The 26,871-nt window shown below is 40.0% G+C and overlaps 1 protein-coding gene across 7 annotated transcripts in view; it reads right to left on the reverse strand.

Moving 5' to 3' along the window:
* ITSN2 (intersectin 2) overlaps positions 1–26,418 on the reverse strand; it is a 79,643-nt gene extending 53,225 nt beyond the window's left edge. For 2 of the 7 annotated variants that reach the window (XR_008430211.1, XM_053939318.1), the window contains exons 1-2: positions 26,077–26,351; positions 13,419–13,482 (exon numbers count right to left, since the gene is read on the reverse strand). Coding sequence is in view for 6 of the 7 variants with exons in the window: in XM_053939318.1 (XP_053795293.1) it covers positions 13,419–13,449 (31 nt within the window). In the remaining variant the exon portion in view is untranslated. Of the gene's footprint in view, positions 1–13,418; positions 13,483–25,860; positions 26,026–26,076; positions 26,374–26,397 lie in introns of those variants that run through there. The other 5 variants (XM_053939320.1, XM_053939324.1, XM_053939321.1 and 2 more) reach the window with 5 other exon arrangements.
* Between the last annotated feature and the right edge of the window lie 453 nt (positions 26,419–26,871).

Genomic DNA, 26,871 nt, shown 5'->3' on the forward strand with positions numbered 1-26,871 from the left:
TAGCTGATAAAATTTTGGAGGGGAAAAACAGTACAATCTCTCTGACAATAAGATATCTCATTAATTAATTATTCTTCAAAATAGGTTACTTGAGAATCTTACAACTTCATACATGAGGTCAACACACTATTTGACTCCCCAGCATTTTTAGGAATCAAAACTCTAGAAATGCTGAACTTGAGAGATTTTCCCCACAAAATCTTTGTGGGGAATCCAGACTTTCCCTAGAACAGATTAACTACTGTCTTCACCTGCTCTTTTTGCTTATGAAAAACCACAAGTCTATCTTAGTAAGACTTCTGGAAGACAGAGGCCAAATTTACTTTCTTTCCTACAGAAGGCTGGTACTTTCAGAGAAGACTGAATAAATGTCAGCACTGGCAATTGTTCTCGATATCCAATACTGGAAACCTGGACGTCACATCCAGATATGTCTGCACAGATTCCCTATTCCAAAACAGAAAACCAGCAGTGAAAGGTCCTTTACTTGCTCACTCCAAAACTCCACAACACATTGAAGAGTTCAACATCACATGTGGAGTCTGCCCATGTACAAAGTCCATGTGGGATGACAAAGACCCAAACACCCAAAGCTAAACATGCTTTGAACTTCACTCTCAAGATTTCTCTGAAGATGACACAATACAGACTGACCTCACTTTCATGTAACAGGTATTTCTGAAATTCCATGTGGCAGCACTCACAGTTTTCTACTGTTGGAAACAAGTGACTATGCTGTTGATTAGATATCTGTAGTTTCTTTAAGTTCATTTTAAATAGAAGACACCTCTTTAGATGAGTGTAGGGAGGCCTGCTTATGGCAGGATCACAAGCATTTCAGGAAAGCTCCAGAAATGCCTTTACAACACTGCATCAGACAGATAACCTTCTGAATAAAATAAAGGACTTGCTTTGATGGGCTGCCAACACCAAAAGGGCAACAAACACTATTTTTTCCTTACAACAGTAAATCACCATTGAAAAAGAGGGGAGAAAAGAAAGTGCAGTCCTAGAAGAAAAGTAAATAGACTTGAAAATGCTCAGTTAAGACCTCTGCCACTGGTTAGTACTGCCCGTAGGCAAAGGGTAGCTATAGTGACAACAGCAGGATTACTGATAAGGAAAAACCCTAAGACATTTCTCACATTCTCCAGAATATCTTTGTTTCTCACTCAGCAGCATTGCTTGTTTTTCTCTAATAAAAACTATGCTCCTACGACCTACAAAGTTAATTAACTCCACAGAGATAATAAACCTAAACTGAAAGAGCATTCCTTGTACATGTAAGTAATGAGGATTTTTTATCACCACCTCTGTAACCATCAAAAAAACTAGCATGAAGCTTCATAATGATCTTAAATTAATATTTATCCCTATGTTTAAAGACAGGGAAATTTCAGCACAGACACGCAGCAACGTGTCTCAAGCTGTATAAAAAGGGGTTTTCCTTAATGCAACCAGCAATCACATTACAGTCTCCTATTAGGAGCCTTCAGAGAGTTGTCTGGTCTAGGACATATTGGGATAAATCTAATAATTCCAGTGTTTCTGCGTTTGCAGATAGGTTTACCACAGAGGTATTTATCACAGATTAGATTTAACACTCCCAATTGAGATGTTGAATCAGACTTCTAATTTTTCCTCAGTGGTGAGTAAAAACTCCAGGAGTCTGAAAATACACAGAACGTTTTACCATTAGTCTGAATTTGAGATTCTTTATCAGTGTTATTGCTGTTTTCAATATTTGCTTCTCTCCTTCACTGTTGATTCTATATATCTAACACAGGAGAATAATGACTAATAATCAGCATTTATCCTTATTTAGGTGTGCTAATCTGTAGGAACTACTACTGTGGAGGCTTTGGGTCCATCCCAAAGCATCACCTGCTCTTCCTTGAGTTTTGCACCTGCTATTCCCAGCTTCCACAATCTCAGGCCCGGGCAGGAACCACATGCAATCTCCTTTCACAATATATACATTAATCCCCAATTACTCTCCTACCAGAAATGCTCCATGGAGGCTCTCATTTTTATTAGGCAACACCAAGGCAGCTGCCAGAGGAAAAAGGTATCTATTTCTGTGCTTAACTGTAACTTCAGCAACTTCTTTTTGTGTGCACATAGTTAAAAGGAAAAGCTTGTGGCTAATGCATGTTAAACACAGGGAAACATGATTCTCCTTCAATCTTGTAATGTCACTAAATTTACAAGAATTGTGCCCATTGAAGCCAAGAGAATTTGAAAATATTTTCAAGCATCTCTGATGCGTTATCAAAAAATAGCTGGTACCTGCAGACAGGTTGTTAAATAGTGTCAGGCACATGCAAGGCTACAAGATTTGGCCAAGAAAAGCTTGTTTAATTGAAGAGCAAACTTACAGAAATGTGGACAAAGCAACAGCAGCCACATTGCATTTTGGAGTACAATTAATATTCTTTACATTAAGTATAGAATTTCCAGATATTTGGTATACTGGGAACTCTCAGGTTGAGCAGTTCACTAAAATCAAATATTGAGCTTGTTTAAACTATCCACTTGCTCCTGTGAGATATGGTGCAGGATTCTGCCTGGAGATCTTGTCACTGGCAGCCCCCACTCTGATACACAAAATCCATCCATAAAGGAGGAACATTAGAACACAGAACACTCTGTGCTGTGCAATGATCTCAATGTAGAAACATAATCCATGCTTTTAGAAGTATAATCCCTAAAACAATTTAGAGATACATAATAGTGTAATCCATGCTAACAGTATAGATCCAATTATTTTCTGAACTCTCAAGCACACTTGGCTATTCCAAAGCACGTAAACTATCAGCTTATAATAGCAGGATAGTATTTCTATACTTTATAAATATCACAGAATCTTTTAGCTCATTAAGGCTATCCATTTTCAGAAGATTATTTTTAATTAAATTATTGCCAATTCCACTGAAGCACTAAAAAAAAAAAACAGACCAAAAAACAAAACGAAAAAAAAGCCCAAACAAAAAAAAAAGCATACCAAGGAAGAAAAATACTGAAAAAACAACAAAAAAATTTCAAGTTTTGTTAATGCTCCAATAATGTAAAAGTACATCAGGAAATGTGTGCTAGAAACATGTATAAACTTGACAGTATTCTGAACTGCAAATTAACATGCTAGTTTTTGCACTAGTTTAGTGTAAAGTTTTTGACAATTCATTCAATAGTGGGTTTTTTAAGTTTTAATGAAATAAGCTTCCTACATCTCAAGAAGTGCAATCACTGTAATATGCAATGTTGGTAAACTCATGTTTTATTCTTAAAAGTTAATTAACTTTGCCTTTCCTTACATGAAGACATTGGCACACAGAGCTGGGCTTAAAGTAAGCCAGATCTAGATTTAATACCAGATCTGGCTTAATTGCCAGATCTAGATTTAATACCAGCAATTAATATAAAATTATTTTCTGCCTAATTCTGGAGAAACAATGACAGTGAAACAAGCTGTAGTTGCTGAGTTACACTGATGCAGCACATGAAACAAGCCCATTTTTCTATCCAATGACAGCTCTGTCTGTGCCCAGAATCACAGAACCACAGAATCATTTAGAAAATCATTTGGAAAAGACCTTTAAGATCATGGAGTCCAGCCATCAGCCCATCACTAAACCATGTCCTTCAGTGCCACATTTACACATCTTTTAAAGGCCTGCAGGGATGATGACTCCAGCACTGCCCTGGGCAGCCTGTCTAATGCTTGACAACTTTTTCAGGAAAGAAACTTTTTCCAATATTCAAACTAAATCTCCCCTGGTACAACTCGAAGGCATTTTGCCTTGTCTTGTCATTTGTTACTGTGAAAAGAGCCCAACCCCCACCTGGCTGTCCCCTCCTGTCAGGGAGTTGTGCAGAGCCAGAAGATCCCCCCTGAGCCTCCTTTTCTCCAGGCTGAGCCCCTCCAGCTCCCTCAGCCGCTCATCCTCAGACCTGTGCTCCAGACCCTTCCCCAGCTCCGTTCCCTTCCCTGGACACGCTCCAGCCCCTCAATGGCCTCCCTGAATTTGACACAGGATTTGAGGCACATCCTCTCCAGTGCCCAGCACACAGGAATGGTCATTTTCCTAAACTTGCAATTCATACTTTTGGATGGGTTTTAGAAATGGAAAGAAGAGAAGAAAAAAGTCACACCAACAAGAGTCTTTCCAATGGAAGGTACAAAAAGGTCAAGTAAGCAATATTATCATGACATAATATAATCATACTTTGCTAAATTCTCCAGCTTTAAGCCTTGCCTCCATTTGCTTTTAAAGTGAGCAAACTTCCAGCTGACAAAATCCATGGCCTTCCTTCCCAACCTGACACAGAAGATCAAAGAGATGCTTACCCTTCAGTCAAGGACAAGTCAGAAGCTTTTTTGGATAAACTCATCAACTTATATAGTATCAAAGCCTTCCATGAGAAAAATAAAAAATTTTAGTCACCATGTTTGTGGAAAAAGATCACCAGAGCTTAGACAAAACATTTCTAATCCTGGAAATTGATGCTTTATGCTGCTGCTGCTTACCAGCATTCACAAAACAACCCTATGACTTAATTAAAATTTACAAAAGAACAATTTGTTTAATTATTATCTAGCAAATCTCTGTGGAGTGCAGCAAAACTAATAAGATTCAGGTGAGTTTCCATCTGTGGCAGCCAATAAATCTTTCTGCACCAGGAGAAATGCAAGCAGTAAAAATACCAGGGAAGAGGATGTAAAGTGAACCTTGAAATTAGGTGCGGTAAAGGAAATTATTCTCCCACGAAGATATACACTGACAAAATCAGATCAGAATTCTGTTTCAGGAATATTAGGTCCTTTCTAGTAATTTTCATAGTTCTCATCACTATCTGGCCATTACAGTAAAAACCACACTTCTGGGTTCTCAGACTTGAGGAGGAAGTCTGGGACCAGGAGGAAGGCTGATGGGTTATATTTGCAATGAAGAGCTGGGACACAGACTTGAAAGAGAAGAGGAAAACAGACAAACAAAAAAAATCCCCAAAAAATTACACAGGAAGGGTGGGAGAGAAGAAAAAATGAAGAGGCATTTCCTGAATGATCTTGGAATAAAATAAAAATAGGAGATAATTCAGGAAACAAAACACAGTAACAGTCCTTCCAGCAGAGACTGAATATTCCCCTAGCTGATATCCCAGCACAGAGTGACAGTGTGAGCCAAGCATGTAGGGGTGCTGCTCCAGGATGTCTCTTCAGCCCCAGTGCAGCTCCTGAACCAGAGAACTGCCTCATTACTAGAAGGAAAATCCACCTATCTCTAATCATTTAAGGAATCCAAGACCTTTTGTCATCCACAGGTTCCTACAGCTTTCATTGTTTATTTGACACAGTGCAAAGTGCTCTGTATGATTCAGATCTGCCAGTAATACTTTCATCTGATACTAGATAATCCTTGTGTTATCAGAGAGTAATTCCCTTGCCTGAAAAATAATGGATGACCTTGAGAAGGTGACATCTGTGTTTTCCACCATCCCCACCCTTTCATTTCCAAGCTGAAATGTCCTAGTCAATTAAATTAATCCACATATGGAAGCTGTTCCATATCTTTAATCACTCGTTACCCTCCTCTTTGTAACTTCTAGTCCCGGCAGAAAGAAAAAATGAAGGGAAAACTGAAAGGAAACACAAAGGAAACAGAAGCAAGAATAAGAGTTTGCTTAAAGAGTACTCCTTAGAAGGTTAAATTACTAATTAGCAAAACCTGCCAACTATATCCAGCACACATACAATATTACTTTCCTAGCACACGCAGGGGTTTGATTTGAAATATAATAAATTAAAAACTGTTTAATTTATGTTCACACACACAACCATTGGTATCAGTTTATATCATAGTCCCGAATCCTGCCTTGCCAATGGCTCACAGGGATATTTACAAGCTAGAATTTGGAACAGAATTCTTCCCTGGGTATTACAGTTTCTCAGTTGCCAGAAACCACTGATTTAGCAAGCTTCTTGAGCCAAAAAAGCCCCCAAAAGGAAAGAAAAAAGAAAAAAAAAAAGAAAAAAAGAAAAAAGAAAAAAAAAAGGCAACAACCATTTAATAGCCACGGCACAGATCTTTCCTCCTCAAGTTTTGATTCCATGTCCTGTTTCGAAAACATCCTAAAGACAGTGAGTCCTAAAAATGAGTTGTGAGTTGTTCACTGTATGAAACAAACTACCAAACCAACACACAAAGCCATTTCATTCTGCTAGTCTCAAACACAATCAATTTCACTAGGTATTGGGATGCTTTTAGCTATGAAATATACAGTGAATATTCATTCCCTTGCTAGCATTTTCTGTACTGTTATGGCTTTATAGGTTGTTAGCTGTCTCTAAAAAAATACCTAAACTATCCTTAGCTGTCTCTAAACTAAATAACTCTCATCCATTTAGTCTTGCTTAGCACAGGAGCAACAATCTCTCTGTGGCCACCTTTTTCACAGATATCCTTACTTGGTGTTTAATTCCTTTTGTGTAACAGATTCTGGCAGCTACAGAGTGGATAATTTCCAGAAAAGGGAGCTTAGTGAATGTTATCTTCAGGCCAGGTTAAAAATGACTGTGTATTTCTTAATCCAATCTGAATACAGAGAACATTAGAAATAGGAGGAGAGACTCTGCTGGCCTTCCAACCCACATCATCTCTATCGTAAACAGTTCATACATTAACTGACACCTGTACATTTTATTCCCCCAAGCCTGAAGATTTCCTGTGAGACACAGAGCTACAGAACCACTATTATTTGTGGCACAACAAATTTCACTTGTAGCTGGTAAGAAAATACAAGTGTACCCTTTTCAGTACAGTTATACAAGTATCAACACACACTGAAACAGGTGCTGAGTTCCACAGCAGTGAAACCAGGACCTTTCAGGAAAGATCTGTTTCCTAAAGAAATAACTCTGCTGCAGAGATCATGGTTCAATGCTAAATCATGGTTATGAGAAGAAATGCAGGGAAAAATGTTGGTGCATTTAAAATATACCACCTCTTATTTATATTTAAATATATAAAGAAAACTTAAGCAAACTACTTCAGTAAGAAGTAAAAAAGCAGTAAAAGTTCTTGATTTACCTGTTCTTGAGACTTGCATACAGAGAACTTCACATCCAACTAAAGCACAAATGTTTTTAGCTTATTAAAATATCTTCTCTGAAGACAGCCAGTATGAATGCTAGTCCCATGAACACTGACATTCTTTCAGCTTTCCAGGGTTTCACCCCTTCCAGCTCTCTCAGTGATGATTTAAAGCTACTGTCCCATTGTCGGGAAAACAACAGATGTCCCACAGAACTGATGCAGTACACTGGAAAGCCTGAACACACAAGATTCTTAATTAAAGTAATAGGGCATTATATAAATATATCTGACAGACCACAATGCCTGAAAAATGTTTTTGTTCTTGCCATTATAATTAGTGGGCTAAACCTGAACTCATTCTGCCAATACTGATTAGTATTGTCTATGGCCTGTTCAAAGTGATGATCACAGATGATTTGGAATTCAGTAGATGTTAAGATGGTGCCACTTCACACAATGCTCATCTACCCTAAATTAAACCACAAGAAGTGGCTTATCAGAGTAATATATGTCACAAACTTGGGAGTTAAACCTTCAAGGAAATTAACATTTTAACAGTTAAAGCACTTTGAAACTTGGCCATGTGTTAGATTTATGCTTCTAAGTGTTAGATTTATGTTTCTGAGTCTTTTCAGCTAAGCCTTCAGCCTTCTGCTGCATTTTGGGAAAATATTTGCAGATCTTCTTGTGTTTTTTGTTTAGTGTTTTATATGCTTTGAAGAAAAAACACCAGGAAGTCTCTGTGACATCCAAAATGAATAAAGCATCTTGCATTATAGTATTGGTATTCCAGATAAAAACGATCATGGCTTTCCCACTCAGTGCAAACTTACCTTATAAAAGCTAACACATGAATTAAATCTTAGCAAGACAAAACTATAGGCTTAAAGTAAGTTAACAGCTCAAGATCTAACACTAATCTTCATTATTATCTAATTCTTCATTACATTTTAGGAGCACCAGATTGGAAGGGACTTCCAAGGTCACCATGTGCAGACTGCTGCTTCTCCAAGAAACTCTAATACATTAATTCCTTCCTAAAATGCAAGTTATGCCTAAAGGCAATCATATTTCCTCTTTGACCATGGTCCAGAATGTCACTGCTGACAGAACATTCCCATTTTCCAGATCAGCTGCATCAACAGCTGCTTCATCTCTATTTACCCCTGTGCTAACACTGTACTCAAAGACAAGTTAGTTTCCTTCCTTGATGTTGTTCTTCCTACTAAGAAAAAAATAAAGAAAAAATTTATTTACTGAATAGGAAATGCAATGAAATTAAAATTAAAACTAAAACCCAAAACAAAACAGTAAGCTTTTATCTGGGCAGGTTAACAAAGGCAATCCCTTTATTCTTTCTCAGCACTTAATTAATTACACTGAAGCCCAGCTCTGTATCTATTTCACTCCCCGAGTTCTTTTCCCCTCTCTTAAGATAACCCAATCTTAAAGATAACCCAAATTCTACCCCCTAACCCACAACATGTTCACCAGGGCCTGAAGCAATAGCACACAGCACTCCTTATTTCATCTACCACATTTTAGGATGCATTTCCTTTCCCTCAAATCACGTAATTACTATGTGATCCTCTAACACATCCGGTTGTCTCCCTCATTAGTCACAGCCAACTGCTGAGTTCCCAGTACACAGCAAAAATTCTTCTAGCCCATAATAGTATGGCTAAAAAGCTATTTGAAGTCAGCACAGCAGAAATGTGATGAAATTTAACCAATGATATGCAGTCCATACTGTGTAATTCTGGCTGGAAAATTACTCCAGAGTTTGTCATCTTCCAATTTAACCAGCATACGTTTTCTTTTTACTGTTGATATTGCCATAAATAACCATTAAGACTGGCAGCACAATAAAATCCATGAAGAATAACATGTCTACATATTCTGGTCTAAAACTAGCATTTTCTTTCCCTTTTAGCCATTTATTTCTCTAATGAAATCCAACCATGGGATCTGTTACATGTTTTCTACAAAACTCAGGTATTGGAGAGGGCACAAAATACAACCTTCCCTTGTTAAAACCTATTTCTGTTTACTCCACTTAACACATACCTCCATGTCTAACTATTTTTTCCTTCTAAGATTTCCTCTTACATCCTCCATGTGAATCATATTATGCTCACAAATATAAATAAGACACCTTTTATTCTTAAATCCTACAGCACTATTTATGACATACAAGATTAAAGAAAACATATAATATGGCAGACACACTGGAAATCTAATTTTTTGCAGGGTGTGATAGTGGAAGATAAACACCCCTCGGACTTCTAACTTGAGCATATGAATTTTGCTCCATATCAACTGACACCACTGCCTTCACTAAAAGGAAGCTTTAATTCATAAATAAAGACAGAGAAAATATTTGCTCTTGTCTTATAATTTCTTTCCCCTTCCTACTTTTAGATGGGAGAACAAGTTCTAATACTTGTTTTGCAAGGTCTAATTCAGCTTTGTATCTTTATCTACACTTGTTGACATTCAAGTCTACAGTTTCTATATCTACAATGCACACAAGGTGAAGAGCTTTTAATTGAACTCTGATGACCAGGGTTGATCCTAATTAAAAAAAAAAAAAATCAGATTGCAAAGCTTGAGACTCACTTTTCTAAAGAGAAGGTGCAGTAGAACCTGTTGGCGAGTGTTTTGCCCCTGACACCAGGGAACCAGGACCTCACAGAACCCCTTCATGTCTACTTTAGTCTCCAACACACCTAAGTGTGAAGACACAAAATTCTATTCACAGCAGCACAAAATCCAGTTTTACTTATGAAGGTTTAGAAGCATGTGAAAGAAGTTACAACTATTACTTTCTACACCTCAGTTTATCAGAGGTTTTCCTGCTGGACCACAGAAAATTTATATCAAAAGGAAACAGGTGGTAGGAGGGAAGAGAAATGGCAAATAAAAACATAAACAAAAAAAGCACAGTTCAAAAATTCCAATGGTACTTAAGTAAACAGTGTGAAAGATACTGATCAACAAATACTGCTTTTCTTGTTCCAGGTGGTCCCTTAAGATTAAATCTCCCCAAACCAAGATCCATCAGCATGGATATCAAACCCTGAACAAATCTAGCCTACAGAAGAAGGAAGGAGAGTTGGAAAAGAAACATCTTGCAATTTCTCTCCAGCTGGAAAGAACACATCCCATGGCAGTGAAGGTTACTTCTTGCAATGACAAAGGCAGCAATCACTGAGACAAATTAGATGGAAATACATGTTAACCTATTAAAGCCTTTAAGTATCTTTTGCAGTTAGTATATTAACTCTTTCTTTAGAAACACAGTTGCTGAAGTTGTTATTTAGCATAACAAAATGCCATTTCCAAAAGCTTTTGCAAGACTAAGGATGAATTCCTAAGCAAGCTTTGTGCAGATGAAGAACTGTTTGTAAGAAGAATCAACAACCATAAACTGGGTTTAAGAATCAACTACCATAAACTGTATTATCATTTTCACAGGAATAATGACCAATATTCAAGCAGTTACAGGATAGAACTAAACTCTCAGTAGGGTATCCTCAATCTTGTTTGCTGACTGGTGAGAAGGATATGCCTGAAGTGGCTCTTTGATAGAACTGGACTCCACATAGATACATGTCTCTAATCCATCTGCTGCTGTATAAGAAACATGTTGCTCAGCCTTGCCTGTTCATATAAAATGTCACCATAACCTTTACATTTTGCATGGGATATAAATTTGTAAAAAGCAGCAGGTCTGCCTTGAGTTCCAAAAAAATCAACACCCACTCTTTAGTCCTGCTTTTCCTCTTTGAATTTCAGCTTGTTAGTAAAGCACCCACAAAGGTCACCTTGAACAGCAATGGAGAGTCAAAGGGAGCTACTTTCTGGCCACTGTGTCCTTTCATGACTTTAAAGAAAGATCTATCAACAACAGGTGCCCCCAGAGCACACAACATTTACATGTGGCCAGCTCCCAGTACAGCACAGTGGCCACGAGGCACACGCTGAGGCTGGACAGGCTCAGGACCCTGCTCAGCCAAGGTACATTCTGAAGGTGCTTCAATGAAGCTGAGTTTCTCCACTGGAGCTACACACACAGCTCAGTTCCCCTGCCTTCTCAGGATCCTGTGCAGAGCTGCTTTCTCTGCTTAGGCTGGTAAATAAAGTATTGTAGCACTTGTATTTGTTTGAGCATCGTGCTTTGAACCCTGCAGCTCTCAGACTGTGTCACATAATCACACACTTGTACACACGTCTGCTCCATGCCATCCACTCACTTTTCTGTAACACTGAACACCAAAAATAACCCAGAAACAGAAACTACTTCATGCATTACACTACTCATGAACTAAAAGCTAAGTATAGTGTACCTTGGTAAGAATAAGAGGTTTTTTCCCACAGAAGGAACCCACTATTTCCCCCAGTAGCATACAAAAGGGAAGGGTCAATGCTGTGCTAGCACAAAGGTGAGGCAGGCAGCCAGTGCTCCCAGGCTGCAGCAGTGCCTAATGGCTTGGTTGCCTCACACATAACCTCATTCTTCATCCCATACTTCAAGTCACTACCAAGGTCTAAGAACATAATTGGAGGTTTCCTGCAATCAGTGGCAAATGCAGGTGAACTACTTTGAATGCAACCGCTACAGCCATGCTTGTAAGTGGTAAGTAGCAGGGAAGAGGAACAAAGATTAGAGAACAACTTCAACAGCAAAGGTTGCTCAGTATTTACCTAGAAATCACATTAAAACTACTGTTTAAAACACCTGACTAGTTTGAAATTCCACCAGTTCTGATAAGAACTATGACTGCAAGACTACACAGAGTTGATCCAGTTATCCAAACTACTCTGTGAGGAGCAACAGTTTAACTATTGCCTGCTGTCTCTCTTCCCCGTGCTCTCCCTCTTACTATGCCTTCCAACACAGTAAAATTCTGACAGGGGAAGGGCAGCATCCCCTGACACCATTCCTTTTGAGAGTGGCAGACAGTACTGCCCAAGGGATTTCAGATCAAGGATCACTCTCCCAAACTAAGGCTTCTGAGAGCAGTGTATGTGGTCAGCAGTGACAGCACACTTCAAATCCTCCAATAGAACCAAGGAATAAAAAGCCACATACATCAACCATAGAGACAGCCAAGAGCATAAAGCTTGGCTATCTTCTCCAAAGAGAGCTTCTGACTGTTTATTTTAAATTGAGAAGCAAAAATCATGTGGCAATAATAATAAAAAAAAATCCATTATGTCCAACTAAGTGAAAAAAATCATATGGTCCATAGGATTTCCCCTAGTATTTATTGACTCCTTTTACTTGGCTTTTATTGTAAGGTCTGTGAAACAAAGTCTGAAAAAAACTGCAGCTGACTGTATAAAAAAAAAGTGTTTAATACACAGATTAATTTCTTTTTACAAAATGTCTTACATGAAACAGGTTTGTAGGTTTAATAAGAGGTTTAATTTGAAAAAAAAAAAAAAAGCCCAAAAAACCAAAAAGCCCTGTCCCAATTTACCTTAGCGACAATTTTCTAAATTAGTTAAAGACCTCCCAGTCCTGCAGTAACCTTCACAGATAAATGAGATAAATACTCATTCCCGTATCTATGTTTCTATTTTAATCTATTTTAAATACTCCTCCTCAGGAGTATCTGAAGTACAAAACATTGTTTCTATACTTGTATTTTCATTTTGGCCAGTTCTGTAAATAACAACATGCAAATGTCAAATTTCTTTGCAGGTCTTTGCAAATCGTGCCTTCACAAATAAGCCTTCTCTAAAAATAAAAGCTCCATCCCATACACACACGCAGGAACAATTTTAAGGTTCCAATTCTCATACATCTCTGAAAGGAAATCAAGAAACAAATTTAAAAGTTTCTGTAGTGGAAAGAGCACAATCAAGAGGAAGATTCTTTTTCTCTTGTTTTTTTTTTTGAGAAGGGCTGATTGTTTTCATCAATGTCACAAACTGCTTCAGACATTCAAATATTTTGTTTAAAATAAACAGTGTAATGGACCATAATGGAACACATTTTGTGCTGAATTACATAACAGAAAAGGTATGCAAGTTTAATCAACTATTACTTAGCATATTCCCTGCTTGAAGTCAGGCAGCGCTGCACTACAACTCACACATTCCTCAGCCCTGTAAATGACCCGAGATTGTCATCGTAGCCCAAATGACACTGCAGTGATGCTGTCCCCTCCCAGCCTCGCAGCACCGGCTTAGGCTACAGACAGCGATCTGATCCGCAGCAAAGTGACCCAAACGCTGCTGCGGGCTCCAAAAAACACAAACAAACAACAAATCCCAAACCTCCCAGCCCTACCTGAGCAACCCGGAGCTACTCACCATTCACGGCTGCGGGAAACTGAGCCATCATGGTCCCGAATGCGCCCCGCTAGCCCTCAGCCATCTGCAACATGAAAAACATCGTGCCATTAATAATGCAACAAGGGCAGAACCGAGCGGGGCGCGCCCGGCCCCGGCCCCGCTTCCGACAGCAAACAATGCCCGGCCCGGGGCTGCTGCTCAACCAGCGGCATCCACACCGGGACGGGGCGGGGGGGATTTTTTTTTTTTTTTTTTTTTTTTTTTTTTTTTTTTTTTTTATAGGGTATGCAGTGCAGTCCTGAGCCTTGTGGCAGTTCTTAAAGGAAAACAGTACCAACTGTTCGAAGTGATGTGCACAAACAGCTCCCGGCTCGCCGGGACACATGGCTGAGTCGCAGCACATCCCTGCCAGCTCTCCCCGGTAAATATTTAGTGTTTGATTTTAAAATAAAAGTTCAGTGCTCAGCTCAGCGAAAGCTGCTGCTGAGCAAAGTGGAAAACCAATTATTATTCAAATTCATCTACTCCAACACTCCACGCACTATTAACAAAGAAAACACTCTTACATGATGTATTCTGAAGAAAGGGCTTGTTCCAATAAAAATCAGTCATCAGCCAGTTTTGCAGAAGCAACACAATGAAGTTATTCCTTCTCCTGAGCTACTGCATAAACACTCAAAAGCAGCATTTAAACAGTGTCCCAACATAATCTACTTTCATCATAAACATCACAGTACTAAGATTTTCTTTTTCTAGTACACATTCTTTCAAGAGTAGCCGTATAAAGAATTCTTTAGAATTGCAAAATAGTCACTAATAATTATCTGAGGGAAAACCATTAACAATTCAGTGCTTTAAAAATGTAGAACTAAGACAATGAAGTGAGCTTGTGCTTTGGAAGAGATAATTTTACTTAATTACTGAAATTTATACATCATTATTGCTGTGCTCTCCGTGGAGAAACTATTGTACAGGATGAAGCTAGAAAAATGAAATATTTATTTTAATTAAAAGAAACATGAATCACATCTTGCTCACCCTGTTTTCGGACACCAAACCTCCTACCCACACATATACACAAAAAAAACCCTTCACCTCAATACAGGCATCTATTTTAATATTAAGTACAGAACTATCACATCCCCCACACTCCCTTCCTGCAACGACACTCCTGCACATCTCAGCACAAAAATCACACAGCTGGAAAGCACTCCAGTTCCACCTGAGGACAGGAAAGCATTTTTTGTATCTATTGCACATTTCTTCAATAAAATTAAAAATGTCTGGGATCGGTTGTTAACAATTCTTTCTCTATATATAGCTCACATCATCATTATTATACATACATACATTTGTGGCTACACACATGTGTATACATATGTACTTAAATAACGTAAATGGAGTGGTTGGTGAGTCCAAATGATCTCTCACAATGACACAAGGTACCAACCACAGAAAGATGAAAAAAGGAAGCATGGACCTGTTCCAAGACATGGACCTACCAAGAGACACTTCAGATCTATAAAGAGCCTTCTTGAAAAATGCTGCCAATGTTGTTAAACATTTCTACAGCACATTTCTCTGCAAAAGCTGTTCTGTCAAGGAGGTCTAAAACAGAACCTGAAACCATGGCACAGAAGCAGGATGCTGGAGAACACCCCCAGAATCAGCAGACTTCTACCTGCATGTGACTTGTTCCAGATTTAATCTTACTGATTAAGGGCTACACATTTGATCTTTCCTCTAACTCACTTTATTGTCTTAATTTCAGGCGGCTCTTAGTTTTGTTTTGGTTTTTTTAATGAGTAATCACAAAAACATAGAATATTCCAAACTGGAAGGGACACAAGAGGATCATTGAGTCCAACTTAGACTCCATGCAGGACACCATAAAAGTTAAAATAAGTATCTAAAGAGCACTGGCCAAACACTTCATGAACACCAGCTGGGGCCATGGCTTCCCTGGGGATCTTCCTGTGCATGTTTGCCCTCTCTGTGGAGAACTTTTCCTTATATCCAATCTCAATGTGCTCTGATATAGCTTTAAGCCATTCCCTCATGTCCTGTCACCAGAAGAGACCAGCACTTCCCTTGCTGCTCCCATCATGAGGAAGATGTAGTCAGCAATGTGGCCACTCCCTCAGTCTCATCTCCAAATTGGACAAACCTCACATCCTCAGCTGTTCCTCAAAAGTCTTGCCCTCTAGTTCTTTCACCATCCTTGTTTCCCTCCTCTAGACATATTCTGGTATTTTTATATGCTTCTTACACTGTGGGCCCAAAAACTGGACACAGTACTTGAGGGGAGGCCCCACAGTTCAAGTCAGATAATTATCAGACAATACGGGTCTTGATAGTAAACTGATTAACTCTTAAAGCCCCAGATCTTAAGACATACTTTGAAAATACTTCATACAACTCACAGCTACACAGTCACACTTTGCCTTGGTTTTGCTGAAGTGGCTTGTGCAGATTGAGCTTTCAAAACTCTCTACTGCTGAGCACGTGAGTGGGAGAAGTAACCCAGGCAGCTTCATGCACACTGAATGGGGAAACCCCTTCTCCTCATTTTAATGTCTCTAGAGTCACAACTATACCACATTTTAAAATCAATTTCAACTGAAAACTTTTGAGGACTTTGATGTCACTTTCGCTTGGTGAAGGTCATTCCTGTTTATGAAGACCCTGCATCGATGGAGGACATGTATTGCTGGTTCATTTTCATTGGCAAAAATAATGAGCATCCCTGCCCAAATTATCAACACAGGATTTTTCAGTGTGCCTGAAAATTCCCCAAGTTTCCCAAGTATGGGCTGAACCAGCCTAGAAAATCTGTGCTGGGCATTGCTGTGTAGATGAATCAACACCCAAGGTCCAAAAACAGGGAACTGCCCAATGGGTCTGTACTGAGAGTACATTACAGCAGTGTGATGTGATTAAATCATGATTTAACTCTGTTGTCTCACTATTATGTCTATATGCAGACCTTGTTGTATTTTAAACACTAAACTGGAAGGGAACCAAACCCTCTTATAGTAACCCTTGCAAACAGAGAAAACTATGACCTTACAGAAGCCACCAAAAATCATAAATGGGACTTTTACAGGATTTTATGTATCACCAGCATTGGGAACACAATCTTACTCCTTTGCACAGATCCACGTCAATCAGACACCAGGACTACAGCAAGCACAGATACTTCTCCAGTGACAGATTCTCAATTGTACCAAGAAGTAAAAAAAGGAAGAATCAAAGTATTGCTGCAGTATAATTTCCCCTCTTTTTTTTAAAGAAGGAGGAAACAGCCCAGTAAATTTGAAATCTACACACATTTTTCAAAAGTCTATGAAAACGATCCTTCCCAAAGAATGGAGCTTGCCCTCAACAAGTATTCTGTCTTCTGCATTTCTCCAGCACATCCCAAAGGCTTGGAGATTATGCATATATCAAAAGCAGCTTATTTTCACAAACTGCAAATAACATTGCTGCAGTCACCATCTATAAAGATTACAGAGGTGTAAAAGCACCTTAAGCCTTTAGGACACAAGTGTGAACCACTTATTTACCAAGGAGAATCACAGCAAAATATTCTCACTTTAAGACAAACTTAAACTTTTTAGATAGATTCTGATAACTTTCAACCATTAATGGAAGAGAAAGCTGTACATTTCCAAGGACCTTTTTTACACAGTGTCATAAAGAAATGTTCACTGAAGAAAGAAAATAAAAATCAAGAAAATACTATAACCAGTGTCTCAAACAGATGATATGGATGAAATCACGGACATCATCAGCAGAACATTTCACAGAAAACTGTTTCTGCAAAATGCTCTAGGAGATGTGCTTGGTGAACTCAGTCACCAGTTATAAGAAACTGCGGCAGACAGTATGAAATCCATGGTGTAACAACAGGATCAAACATCCTTATGAACACTGTAGACGACATTAAGTCATGCTGCCATTTAGGGTGAAAACAGGAAAACTTGGATCTTACATTTAAACAGCAGAACAGCAAGTTCTTGTAAACAAGCCATCTGACTAGCCCAAATCTTTAAAGCACTAATTGTTTTCACAAACTGACCTGCCAGACTACAACTTCTGTTCTCTCTCTCAGTGTTCATTGTAGGTTGATACAAGTGGAGAAAAGAAATGAGGAGATTGCAAGAAGCAGGGGGCATGTCAGGACCATGCTGAAAGCATTAGAAAACATTAGAGCTGAGCCGACTGCAGGAGAAAGGAAAAAAGCCTTTTGTTTTCCCTATCATAGGCATATAGCCATTTTATGAAGGGCAGACTTACCACAATCTTTATTAATATTTATATTTGAATACTATTTTTTTTTCAAAACATTTCTCAGAAAAACCACAGCCACATAGTTTTAGGAGGAATGAAGGTCTGGTGCACCAGGCTCTGTCCGGAAGAAAGCAAATCCCACGGAAGCAGCATGTGTGGTCACACTATTACTCTTTTCCTTCTCTCCGTGGCAGGAGGAAGATATACTGCAGAATTTTGCTGCAAGAGCCAATTAGCAAGGACAGAAACTGCAGCAACTGCAGCAACTGATTTACTCTTTGCAACACCTGTAGATCTGGACAACATAAACACAACTTATTATATTTGCAAAGCAGTGACCCTGCAATAGCCCATGTAGTTGTTTGCTGCTTTTTTTGGAGTGCTCTCTTAAAAATGAGAGAATAAGAAGCATTAGCAAGGCATTATGAAGCAGCACAGACTGTAACTTCTCTTTGTCTTTTTGTTCAAGCCATACTGGTATGAGATTTTACTGATAAAAAAAAAACAAAACCAAAAAAACCTCAACATTGTGGCAGGCCAAGCATTTATCTCCTATATACAGTACAGTAATACACAGCCACATGGCCTTTTCAAAATGCACTGTGGCCAGCTTACAAAGTCCACCCACTCTGATAACAGATGAATGACATCAGTGACAAAACGGAGGAGTTGACTGTGGGTAGCACACTGCTGGCTCTTCCTGCTCCCCCTGCTACTGTAGATAACAGTACTGAGAGCCTTAGTTAATATTTTGATATTTAAAAGATAGCGCATTAAACATTTTACTTCTTAACCCTATGGTATGAAGCCCTTTCCTTGCTCATTGTGAAAGACAAACTTCCTACCCAACAGTGAGCACATCCAGAGGAGGCAATGAGGCTGGTGAGGGGCTTGGGACACAAACCCTGTGAGGAGCGGCTGAGGGAGCTGGGGGTGTTCAGCCTGGAGAAAAGGAGACTCAGGGGTGATCTTATCACTCTCTACACCTGCCTGAAAGGTGGCTGTGGTCGGGGGGTAGGGGGGGTGTTGGTCTCTTTCTCCAAGCAGCAACTCACAGAACCAGAGGACATAGTCCCAAGCTGTGCCAAGGGAAATATAGGTTGGATATTAGGGAAAAAATTTTTTACAGAAACAGTGATAAAGTTCTGGAATGGCCTGTCTGGGGAGGTGGTGAAAAGACTGGATGTGGCACTCAGTGCTATGCTTTAGTTGAGCTGTTAGGGCATGGGATGGACTCTATCTTGAAGGTCTCTTCCAACCTAGTGATTCTGTGATCCAGACAGAACACAAAAAGTACTTTTCTGACAAACACCTTTCTGCCCACCTTGCCTGACTAATAGGCTTTCTGAATACACTGACCATCCAAAATAGAAGGATCTCTGTTCCTGTTCAAAAAATAGAATTGTGTGGTCACTATTGCTGGGCTTACTCTGTTTCTTACACAGCTGTTCAGCTGTGAAAGCGTCCATTCAAAGTATCAAGACACAGTTCAGCTCTCTCCTCTGTTTCTGGAGATTAAAACTGATCTTTCCTTCCTCCTTTCTGACAGAAGGTCTCTCCCATTTTATTTTTAATTCTCTACATTAAGGCAGAGACCTGCAGGTCCCTCTCTGTCTGTCCATGCCCCTCCAGCTTCTCTGAGAGAGAGAATGAGAATCCCACTTCAGGAAGCTCATTATTTAATTCCCTGGCCCTTCTCCCAGGAGACACAAACTTCCTCAGGAAAAGATGGGAATTGAACCCCGCTCTGTCACGCCCTGGGAGAATACATTCACTCACCTGATCCCAGACAAACATCACCACCGCTGCTTGCTTTGCTTAGAAAGGAAATGGAAAAAAAAAATACAAGAAGCAGAGGGCAGACTATTTGTAAGATTTTTTTTAAAGACTCTGAGCTTCTACCTTCAAGAAGCAACTCTAAGCTGCATATTGCAACCTTTCCAGAGAGCTGACTGAGATACACTTGCTCCTCAAGGGGTGGTAACTTAAAATACTCATGTTTTTTTGGTTTTTTTTTATTTTTTCTGCTTCCTACTTTCCAATTCACATGACTCCCCACTCCATATGCCTTTTTTTTAGATTCTGTTTTAAAACACATCAATTCTCACATGTAATCACTTGCAATCTTTGTGCAAGTACCCTTAAATGCTGTTTGGTGAGGTTCACACACCTTGAAACTTGCAGTTCTCCACTTTCACACTGCAATTCCTAATTTACGTCAATGTGGACTTGGGCAAGACATAAGCATTTGATGACTTGTCTTCTTTTCACTGTTTTCTTACTTCAACCATGACTGGAAACATGAGAGCATATTACTTTTAAGCTTATTCATTTAAAATCTTGCCACGTTAGAGGAAAATTTTGAGCCTACTCCTGTCCTTCCATCAGAAGCACAAGCAAAATGCTAACAGAGAAAAAAAACTAACAGAAGAATTCTTAACGTTATTTTCTTTTTATGATAGAAGAGATGTTGCTTAACTTGCTGCTCAGCTTTCAGACACAGGTAACAGTGCAAAATATACAGAACATCTAATGGGCTCCCATAACAAAGCATAAAACAAAAAATACGTGAGCACTCTTCTGTGCTCAGTGGAGAATAATCTTTGAGTATCTGTAAAACTAATGAAAGTAAAACACTCAGACTGGATTTACAGTTGAGGTATCTGCTTTCAAGCCAGACAGGTGCACAAAACCACCGCAGGTTTAACTTCTCAGAATTGAATGAGATGACAAGCAGAGAGGAGAATGGCCACAAGAAGCCTTTAAAGCACAGAAATGGTGTTTACTTCTGATGAATCAAAAAACAGGGAAACCTTGTGGGAGAAAAAGCAAAGATTAGCATATGGCAGTCAAAACAAGAAAAAAAAAATCTAGGTAGGAGTATTTTTGTTGGATAATGGATGGGTAAAAATGCATTCCCCATTGTGACACAGAAAAGTGTGGGTGTAAAGGAGATCCCACCCAGCACAGGGACTCTGGGACCAGCACGCTGGTTCTGAGCTGAAGCCAGGACACAGGCAGTGCGGCACAGCACCTCCCACCTGCCCCAGCTGAAGACTCCTGCCTCTGACCCCACTCTCATCCACAAGTCACATCCACGCTTATATTATCAAGAACAGCCCTTCAAATAATCCAGTTGAAATGTGGTCTCTTAAACCTTTAGCACAGAGCTCTAGAGCATACAGTAATAATGTTTTGACCACCAAATTGAATTTCATGATCTTAGGGAATCAATTATCACCCATGTTAAACAAACATCTCAATATCATGTAAAATCCCAAGGGGCAAATGCATCTCAGAAAGACACATGTCCTACCTTAAAGTCATAACAGTGTAATGGAAAAAGCAATAAAGTTTTAGCTTTTGATTAGTAAAATTCTTGACCTTTGAAAGATAAGGTATTATTAAAATGTGTTATTATTTAAATGTGTATTATTTAAATGTGCTCTGATTTAAAGTATTATTTAAATGTGTTCTTATTTTTTGATACATTTATTAGTATAGCCAAAATAGGTAATTTCTTTTTTCACATTCCAATTGTAATATTTTTAGAAACAAAGAAAAGTTAACTCCCATTTCCTGTTCTTCCCTTACTTCATGTGTATGCTGTTGAATCACTAACTGCAGACACTGCTCATGACTGATACCACAGCATTTCACAAGCTCCACTTGCATCAGCCTTGAACATTTTCACTAGTAGAGCCAGCTCATTACCTGCTACTTTTGAAGCAGCAAAATCCCATAGCAAAGTGTCTCAAGTCAAACTGGCTGCTCTCAGAATCCCTGTTCCAAAGAAACTGTGACTTTTCTAGATCAACCATGCCTTTTCAACTATTTGTAACTGCCAAAATGTTTAAAAATAGTTCTCAGGTATTTGTCCTCTATTAGGTAATTCCAATGCTTTGTGCTGCTACTGTCATCATGTTACATCATTTGAATTTTGTGTGTTGTTCTGAAAATAAGAATTACACAATACTGTGCTCACCTATATATTAATGTTCAATCCATTATTTTAACTCTAGGATCCAAGTAACCAATGTGGCCAGACTCTGTTCCTATATTGATGAAGTTCTAAATACTCTAAATTTGAAGAAAAATGACATTTCATCAGCTCCATTTTTGCTTTATAATTTTTATGTGACCTAATCCTCACCTTTACATTTGATGCTAATGGCACAATACCAGAAAAACAAGTTACTACAGTCCCTGTATCATCTTGCAAAGGGCAATAAAACAATGTATAAATAGAAGTAAGAAGAACAAAGAACTCCTCATGAAATAGTCTCCTATTTGTTTTCTAAAGACTTATCCTTAAATAAATCTTAGAATTAAAAAAAAAACCACCAAAAAACACCATCCTGACAGACATGTGAATTAATGAAAGCAGTAGCATTACAGTAACCAAACAACCAGGATGCCTGAAGTCTTAGCTTGCCTTTCTCAGAGTATGAGACATGAGTAAACTACTTTGATGAACCCCATCACCCAACATGAACCAAGCTTAACAGAAAGGTGTCCTTTGCAATGATCTTAACTGACTATAATATTCATAAAAAGCAGGCAACCAGACAGAAAAGGCACAACCAAATTTAGTACCCTCAAGGGAGAGAAAGACTGCTGTATGTTTGAGTACCTATATTAGACACCAGCGGATCCACATGGCTGAAAGCTGCTCTAAATATACTGACCACAAGAAAAAATTCAACACAGGCTCACATCTGATCAAACTCAGATAGCTAATGCCACACAAAACAAGGCTTCACTGCTCACAGCTGGCTTAACATTTTGGCTAACATTAGTTTGCCACTGGAAGGAACTTGAACTTACATGTAGACAAAAATCTCCCAGTTCTATATTGATCAGGATTCAGATATACGATACCAGAGAGAATTCAGCTACCTGCAATATTTGCAACTAAGCATTTGAAAATTTCAGGATCACTTAAAACAGCTGCTTAGTCCTTCCAGAAATCCAACCAGGTACTCTGACATGAGTGTTTCCCTTCAAAATAGTCTGATGTGTCATCTATCACCAACCAGGGCACACAAAAAAAAATGCAATTTTAAAAGGTGAAGTTAAAGAGCGATAGTATGTTTTTAAAGGTAAGAGGAATACAGTAACTACCCTATTTCACTCCATATCTAGGCTCAACCTCTGAACCTCAAAGTATGCTTTGTGTTGTTTTACTGACAAGTGATAGTGCTTGAAACAGATCAGTCCCTCATAAAATGAAGAGAGCTCTCCAATTAGCACAACTCTATCTTTGTTATCTTTATAACCACCAATCATCACTTAAGCAAAAAATTTTAAGAAGGGTTACTGACTTTCCCAATCCTTCAGCCACATAAAACAAACCTTCCAATCCAAGCAACACCCCAAACTCTCTGTCAGTCAACTATTGCTCTCATGATTTTCACAAAACAACTGTCTACATCAAGCTTCACCCCAGAACTTAAAAACATGGCAGAATCCATCATCCAATATCCTTTACCAAGAGATTTAACATTGCACTGAACTGAAAGCAGCTTTTGAAAGTCAAAATAACTTGAAAACATGTAAATAGAGCATTTGCATACATATATATAGAACAAATCACAGCCCCAGTGCTGCCAGAAACAGTGGCTAATGTCACTGTAAGACCAAGCTCTGTTATTTTTGGAGGGTCTTGGTGACTGGTCAAGGATCCTGGTGACTGGGAAAAGGCAAACAGAAGCTAAGTCCTACTTCAGTCCCTAGAAAGATTGTGGAGCAAATCCTCCTGGGACCCACTACAGATGCTTGAAGAAGAAAAAGGTGATGGCATGTGGTTATTGAGGACAAACCACACCTGACACGTCTCATCTTTGAGATGATTAGCCCTGCAAACGAGGGCACAGCAGCTTGTTTTGACACTACAATGGCTTTTAACAAGGTATCCCACAGTGTCCTTATAGCCAAACTGGTGGAATATGGTTTGAAAAAGTTGACTGTAAGCTGGATGGAAAACCTGCCTGACCACAGACTCCAAGGGCTGTGGTCAGCAGTCCCAAATCCATCTGGTTGGAACTGATGATGCTCCCCAGGAGCTGATACCATGGCCAGTATTGTTTAATATCTTCACTGGCAGCCTGGGAAAGGGGATGGGATGTAATCTGAGCCAGTGTAGGTACCAAACTGGAGAGGGCTGTCCAGTGAGTTTTTGGGATCTCCACCCTCAGAGATAATCCCATCACAGCCAGACTTGGCTCTGAGTGACCTGACCTGGCCATGCTTTTCATAGGGCTGGACCAGGTGATCTCCAGAAGTCCCTTCAAAACAATATTATTCTGTAACTACATTTGAGGTAAATAAAAACAAATGGAAGCAGTTAAAAGCTTTTTAAAAACTGAGATAGTGGAGGTATTTCCTTTCAAGTGAAAATAGGCCAGAAATTAACATTACAAATAAGATGTCAAATTTTTGAACCAGTTTTTAAAAAGACAAAGAGAACAGCTCTGGCCTTTAAAAGAAAAATCTCATTAAATGCTTTTTTCACATATTTTGAATGCTGATCAAATTAAATCTTTGAGGCAACAGCAGATAACCTGTTAGTTAAAAGTCTGCAAGTGAATTATGTCTCAGACCAGAGACATCTGTCTCAATTTGTGACAGGAACTAATCTGGACTACATTGCCTTTCAGGAACTACACAGTATTTTCCACTATCCACAGTATTTTCCTGACAGATTCCTATTTTCAAAGGCTCTGAAGGTTTCTGATAACACCCCAAGCAAAGCATGCACACCACCCTTCACTTTCCAAATGCTGCCTCATTTTCCTCACCAGCTCCTGACAAGCAGCTCAACGAAGAAACACTATCACCTGCAGACTTAGCTTCATTTTTCATAGCTGCTACTTTCCTATGGCATGAAATTAATTCACTTTTCTATATTAGAGACTACAACAGAAAAATCTGTAAAAAACTTTGCTGTAAGTACTGCTATGGTACAAATCACTGTAATACCTGAATCTCAATAAATAAAGCCTTCTCAAAACCACAGTTCAAAATCACCCCACTCACTTTCGCCTTGATCTATCTCATTCTGTCCACAAGAATGGTAAAAAAAAAATAAGTTCCCATAAAGCTTTGGTGCTTTGATCAGCACCTATGGTAGATAACCCTATTATTTTTATGATTAGCACAAACAGACCATAGGTATCCCATTTTGTTACTGTTACTGCTACGGGAACATCATCCTTTTTGTTTCTATTACAGTGACAGCTACAACTCAGCCAGGGATGCATCCTGTACCCCAGATCTTGCACAGATGGAGGAGAAAAAAGTAAATGCAATTCCCTCAGGATAGTAATTAAAAGGATAAGCATAGTCATTTGATCTAATTTAGGCATCTGAGTTAGGAGACTAATCTAACAAAAAAAATTCTGTTCAACAGAGAGCACGGAGCAGCCTAAATCCAGGTCTGCAGGCATCATGCAGTTCTCTTCACATCATACGGAGCTCAGAGTCTGAATTAAGATTTCTCTAAATACTCAGAGGTACGGCGGTGTGAATGCCCCTTCCAGCTGAGTCAGGATAAAAAAAATACATACAGACAAAACAGGGGAGGTAGAGTGGAAACAAGGTAACAAAAATGAACCAGGTTTGGTAGCAGAACGAAGCCCGGGCAGCTATTTATCCAACTAGTTGCCAGCTTCTACATATCACCGTCGTATCAGCGGATATTGATGTTTGTTACAAGCAAATTTCAGATGAATGATTAAAAGTTCTTGAGAGCAAGAAGCAATTCATGTGCCACCGATGTTACCCACACCACATTCTGCTTCACACACCCCCGAGCCTTCCTGCGCACGCTCCGGCGGGGGAGCTGCGGCCACCACAGGCCAGCACCAACAGCAAACGAGTCAAAATAACATCATTTTCCCAAAAGAGCTACGCACAAGACAGGGCAGCCTGGACACAAGGGCAAAGAAGCTTGAGACTTCTCATTCCCGTGTTTTAGATGGGGAATTTCCGACTGATGTTTAAGAGAACTGTTGCAAGAATAACTTCAAAGAACGCAGGCACAATCTTAAAGCACGATCTACTTTCGAGTTCTGCAATGTGACAGATGTCAAAGCCTCAACTGCCCTGAAAACCATTTACTGTATTCAAAATGGTACCTTAATTTTTAGGAAACCGAATCACGTACCTCAGCCTCATTTTATTTTCTGAATTACGACATGCCGCGGTGAGAAGTCGAGACCGAGAAAAGCCAGTCTATTTACAGACAGAACAGTTTGCAAACTTTAACTGCAGAAACCAGCTCGGTTTCTCCAAACTCCGCGTTTTCACAGTTAACCAGACGGAACGAAATCACCATCACCACAAGGAACTGGGCTCTACAAACGCGTCCGAGTCACCTCACCTCGGCAGGGCGCTCCCCCGGGCGCTCCGGGAGCTGTCTGGGTACGGGCACCGGGATCGCTCCGCTCGCAGCGCACTGAGGGAGCGCGGGCGAGCAGCGGCAGCGCCGGCAGTGGGAGGCACCGCCGCTAAAGCCCCAGACACCACCCCCACCCCAAAAAAAAAAAAAGGGGAGGGTGGTGGAAAAAAAATTAAAAAAGAAAAGAAAAAAAAAAAAAAGAGCCCAGACTCAGCTAAGGAATAAAAGATAAGTAAAGCGGCTCGCGGCAGTGGAGCCCGCAACGCTCCTGCCCGTGGCCCGCGCTCCCCACCCCACCGGTACCTGTTGCGCTGCCCCGAGCGGCGGCTCCGCCGGGCCGCGGCCCCTGCGCCTCCCACGGCGCCCGGCCCCACAACATGGCGGCGGGGGCGGGGGAGGAAGCGGGGGCGGGCGCTGCCTGAGGCCGGGCGCTGCCTGAGGCTGGGCTCCGCCGCTGCCGGGATGGGGCTCTCGGAGTCTGGTGGATGGGTTGCTGTGCCCTGGGGTACAGACCCCGGCTCTGGGCCGGAGCTCAGCAAACGGTGCCGCGGTCCGGGGATGTCGGCACCGAGCCTGTCGGTGCCTTTGATATACGGTAACAACTACTGCTTAAAGACCTGACTGACAGAGGATTTACCCCGTCCTTGCTCACCTCTGTCTCACTCGATTCCAACCGCTGCCTCCTCATCTGCTCCATAGGTTACCTTTGCTTTAGCTTTCCGGCTGTATCCCAGTCCTATCTCTACTAGAAGCTGAAAAGTCGTGGCCTCTGTTCTG

This window comes from Vidua chalybeata, chromosome 3 (genome assembly GCF_026979565.1).
Source record: "Vidua chalybeata isolate OUT-0048 chromosome 3, bVidCha1 merged haplotype, whole genome shotgun sequence".
Taxonomy (NCBI): Eukaryota; Metazoa; Chordata; class Aves; order Passeriformes; family Viduidae; genus Vidua; species Vidua chalybeata.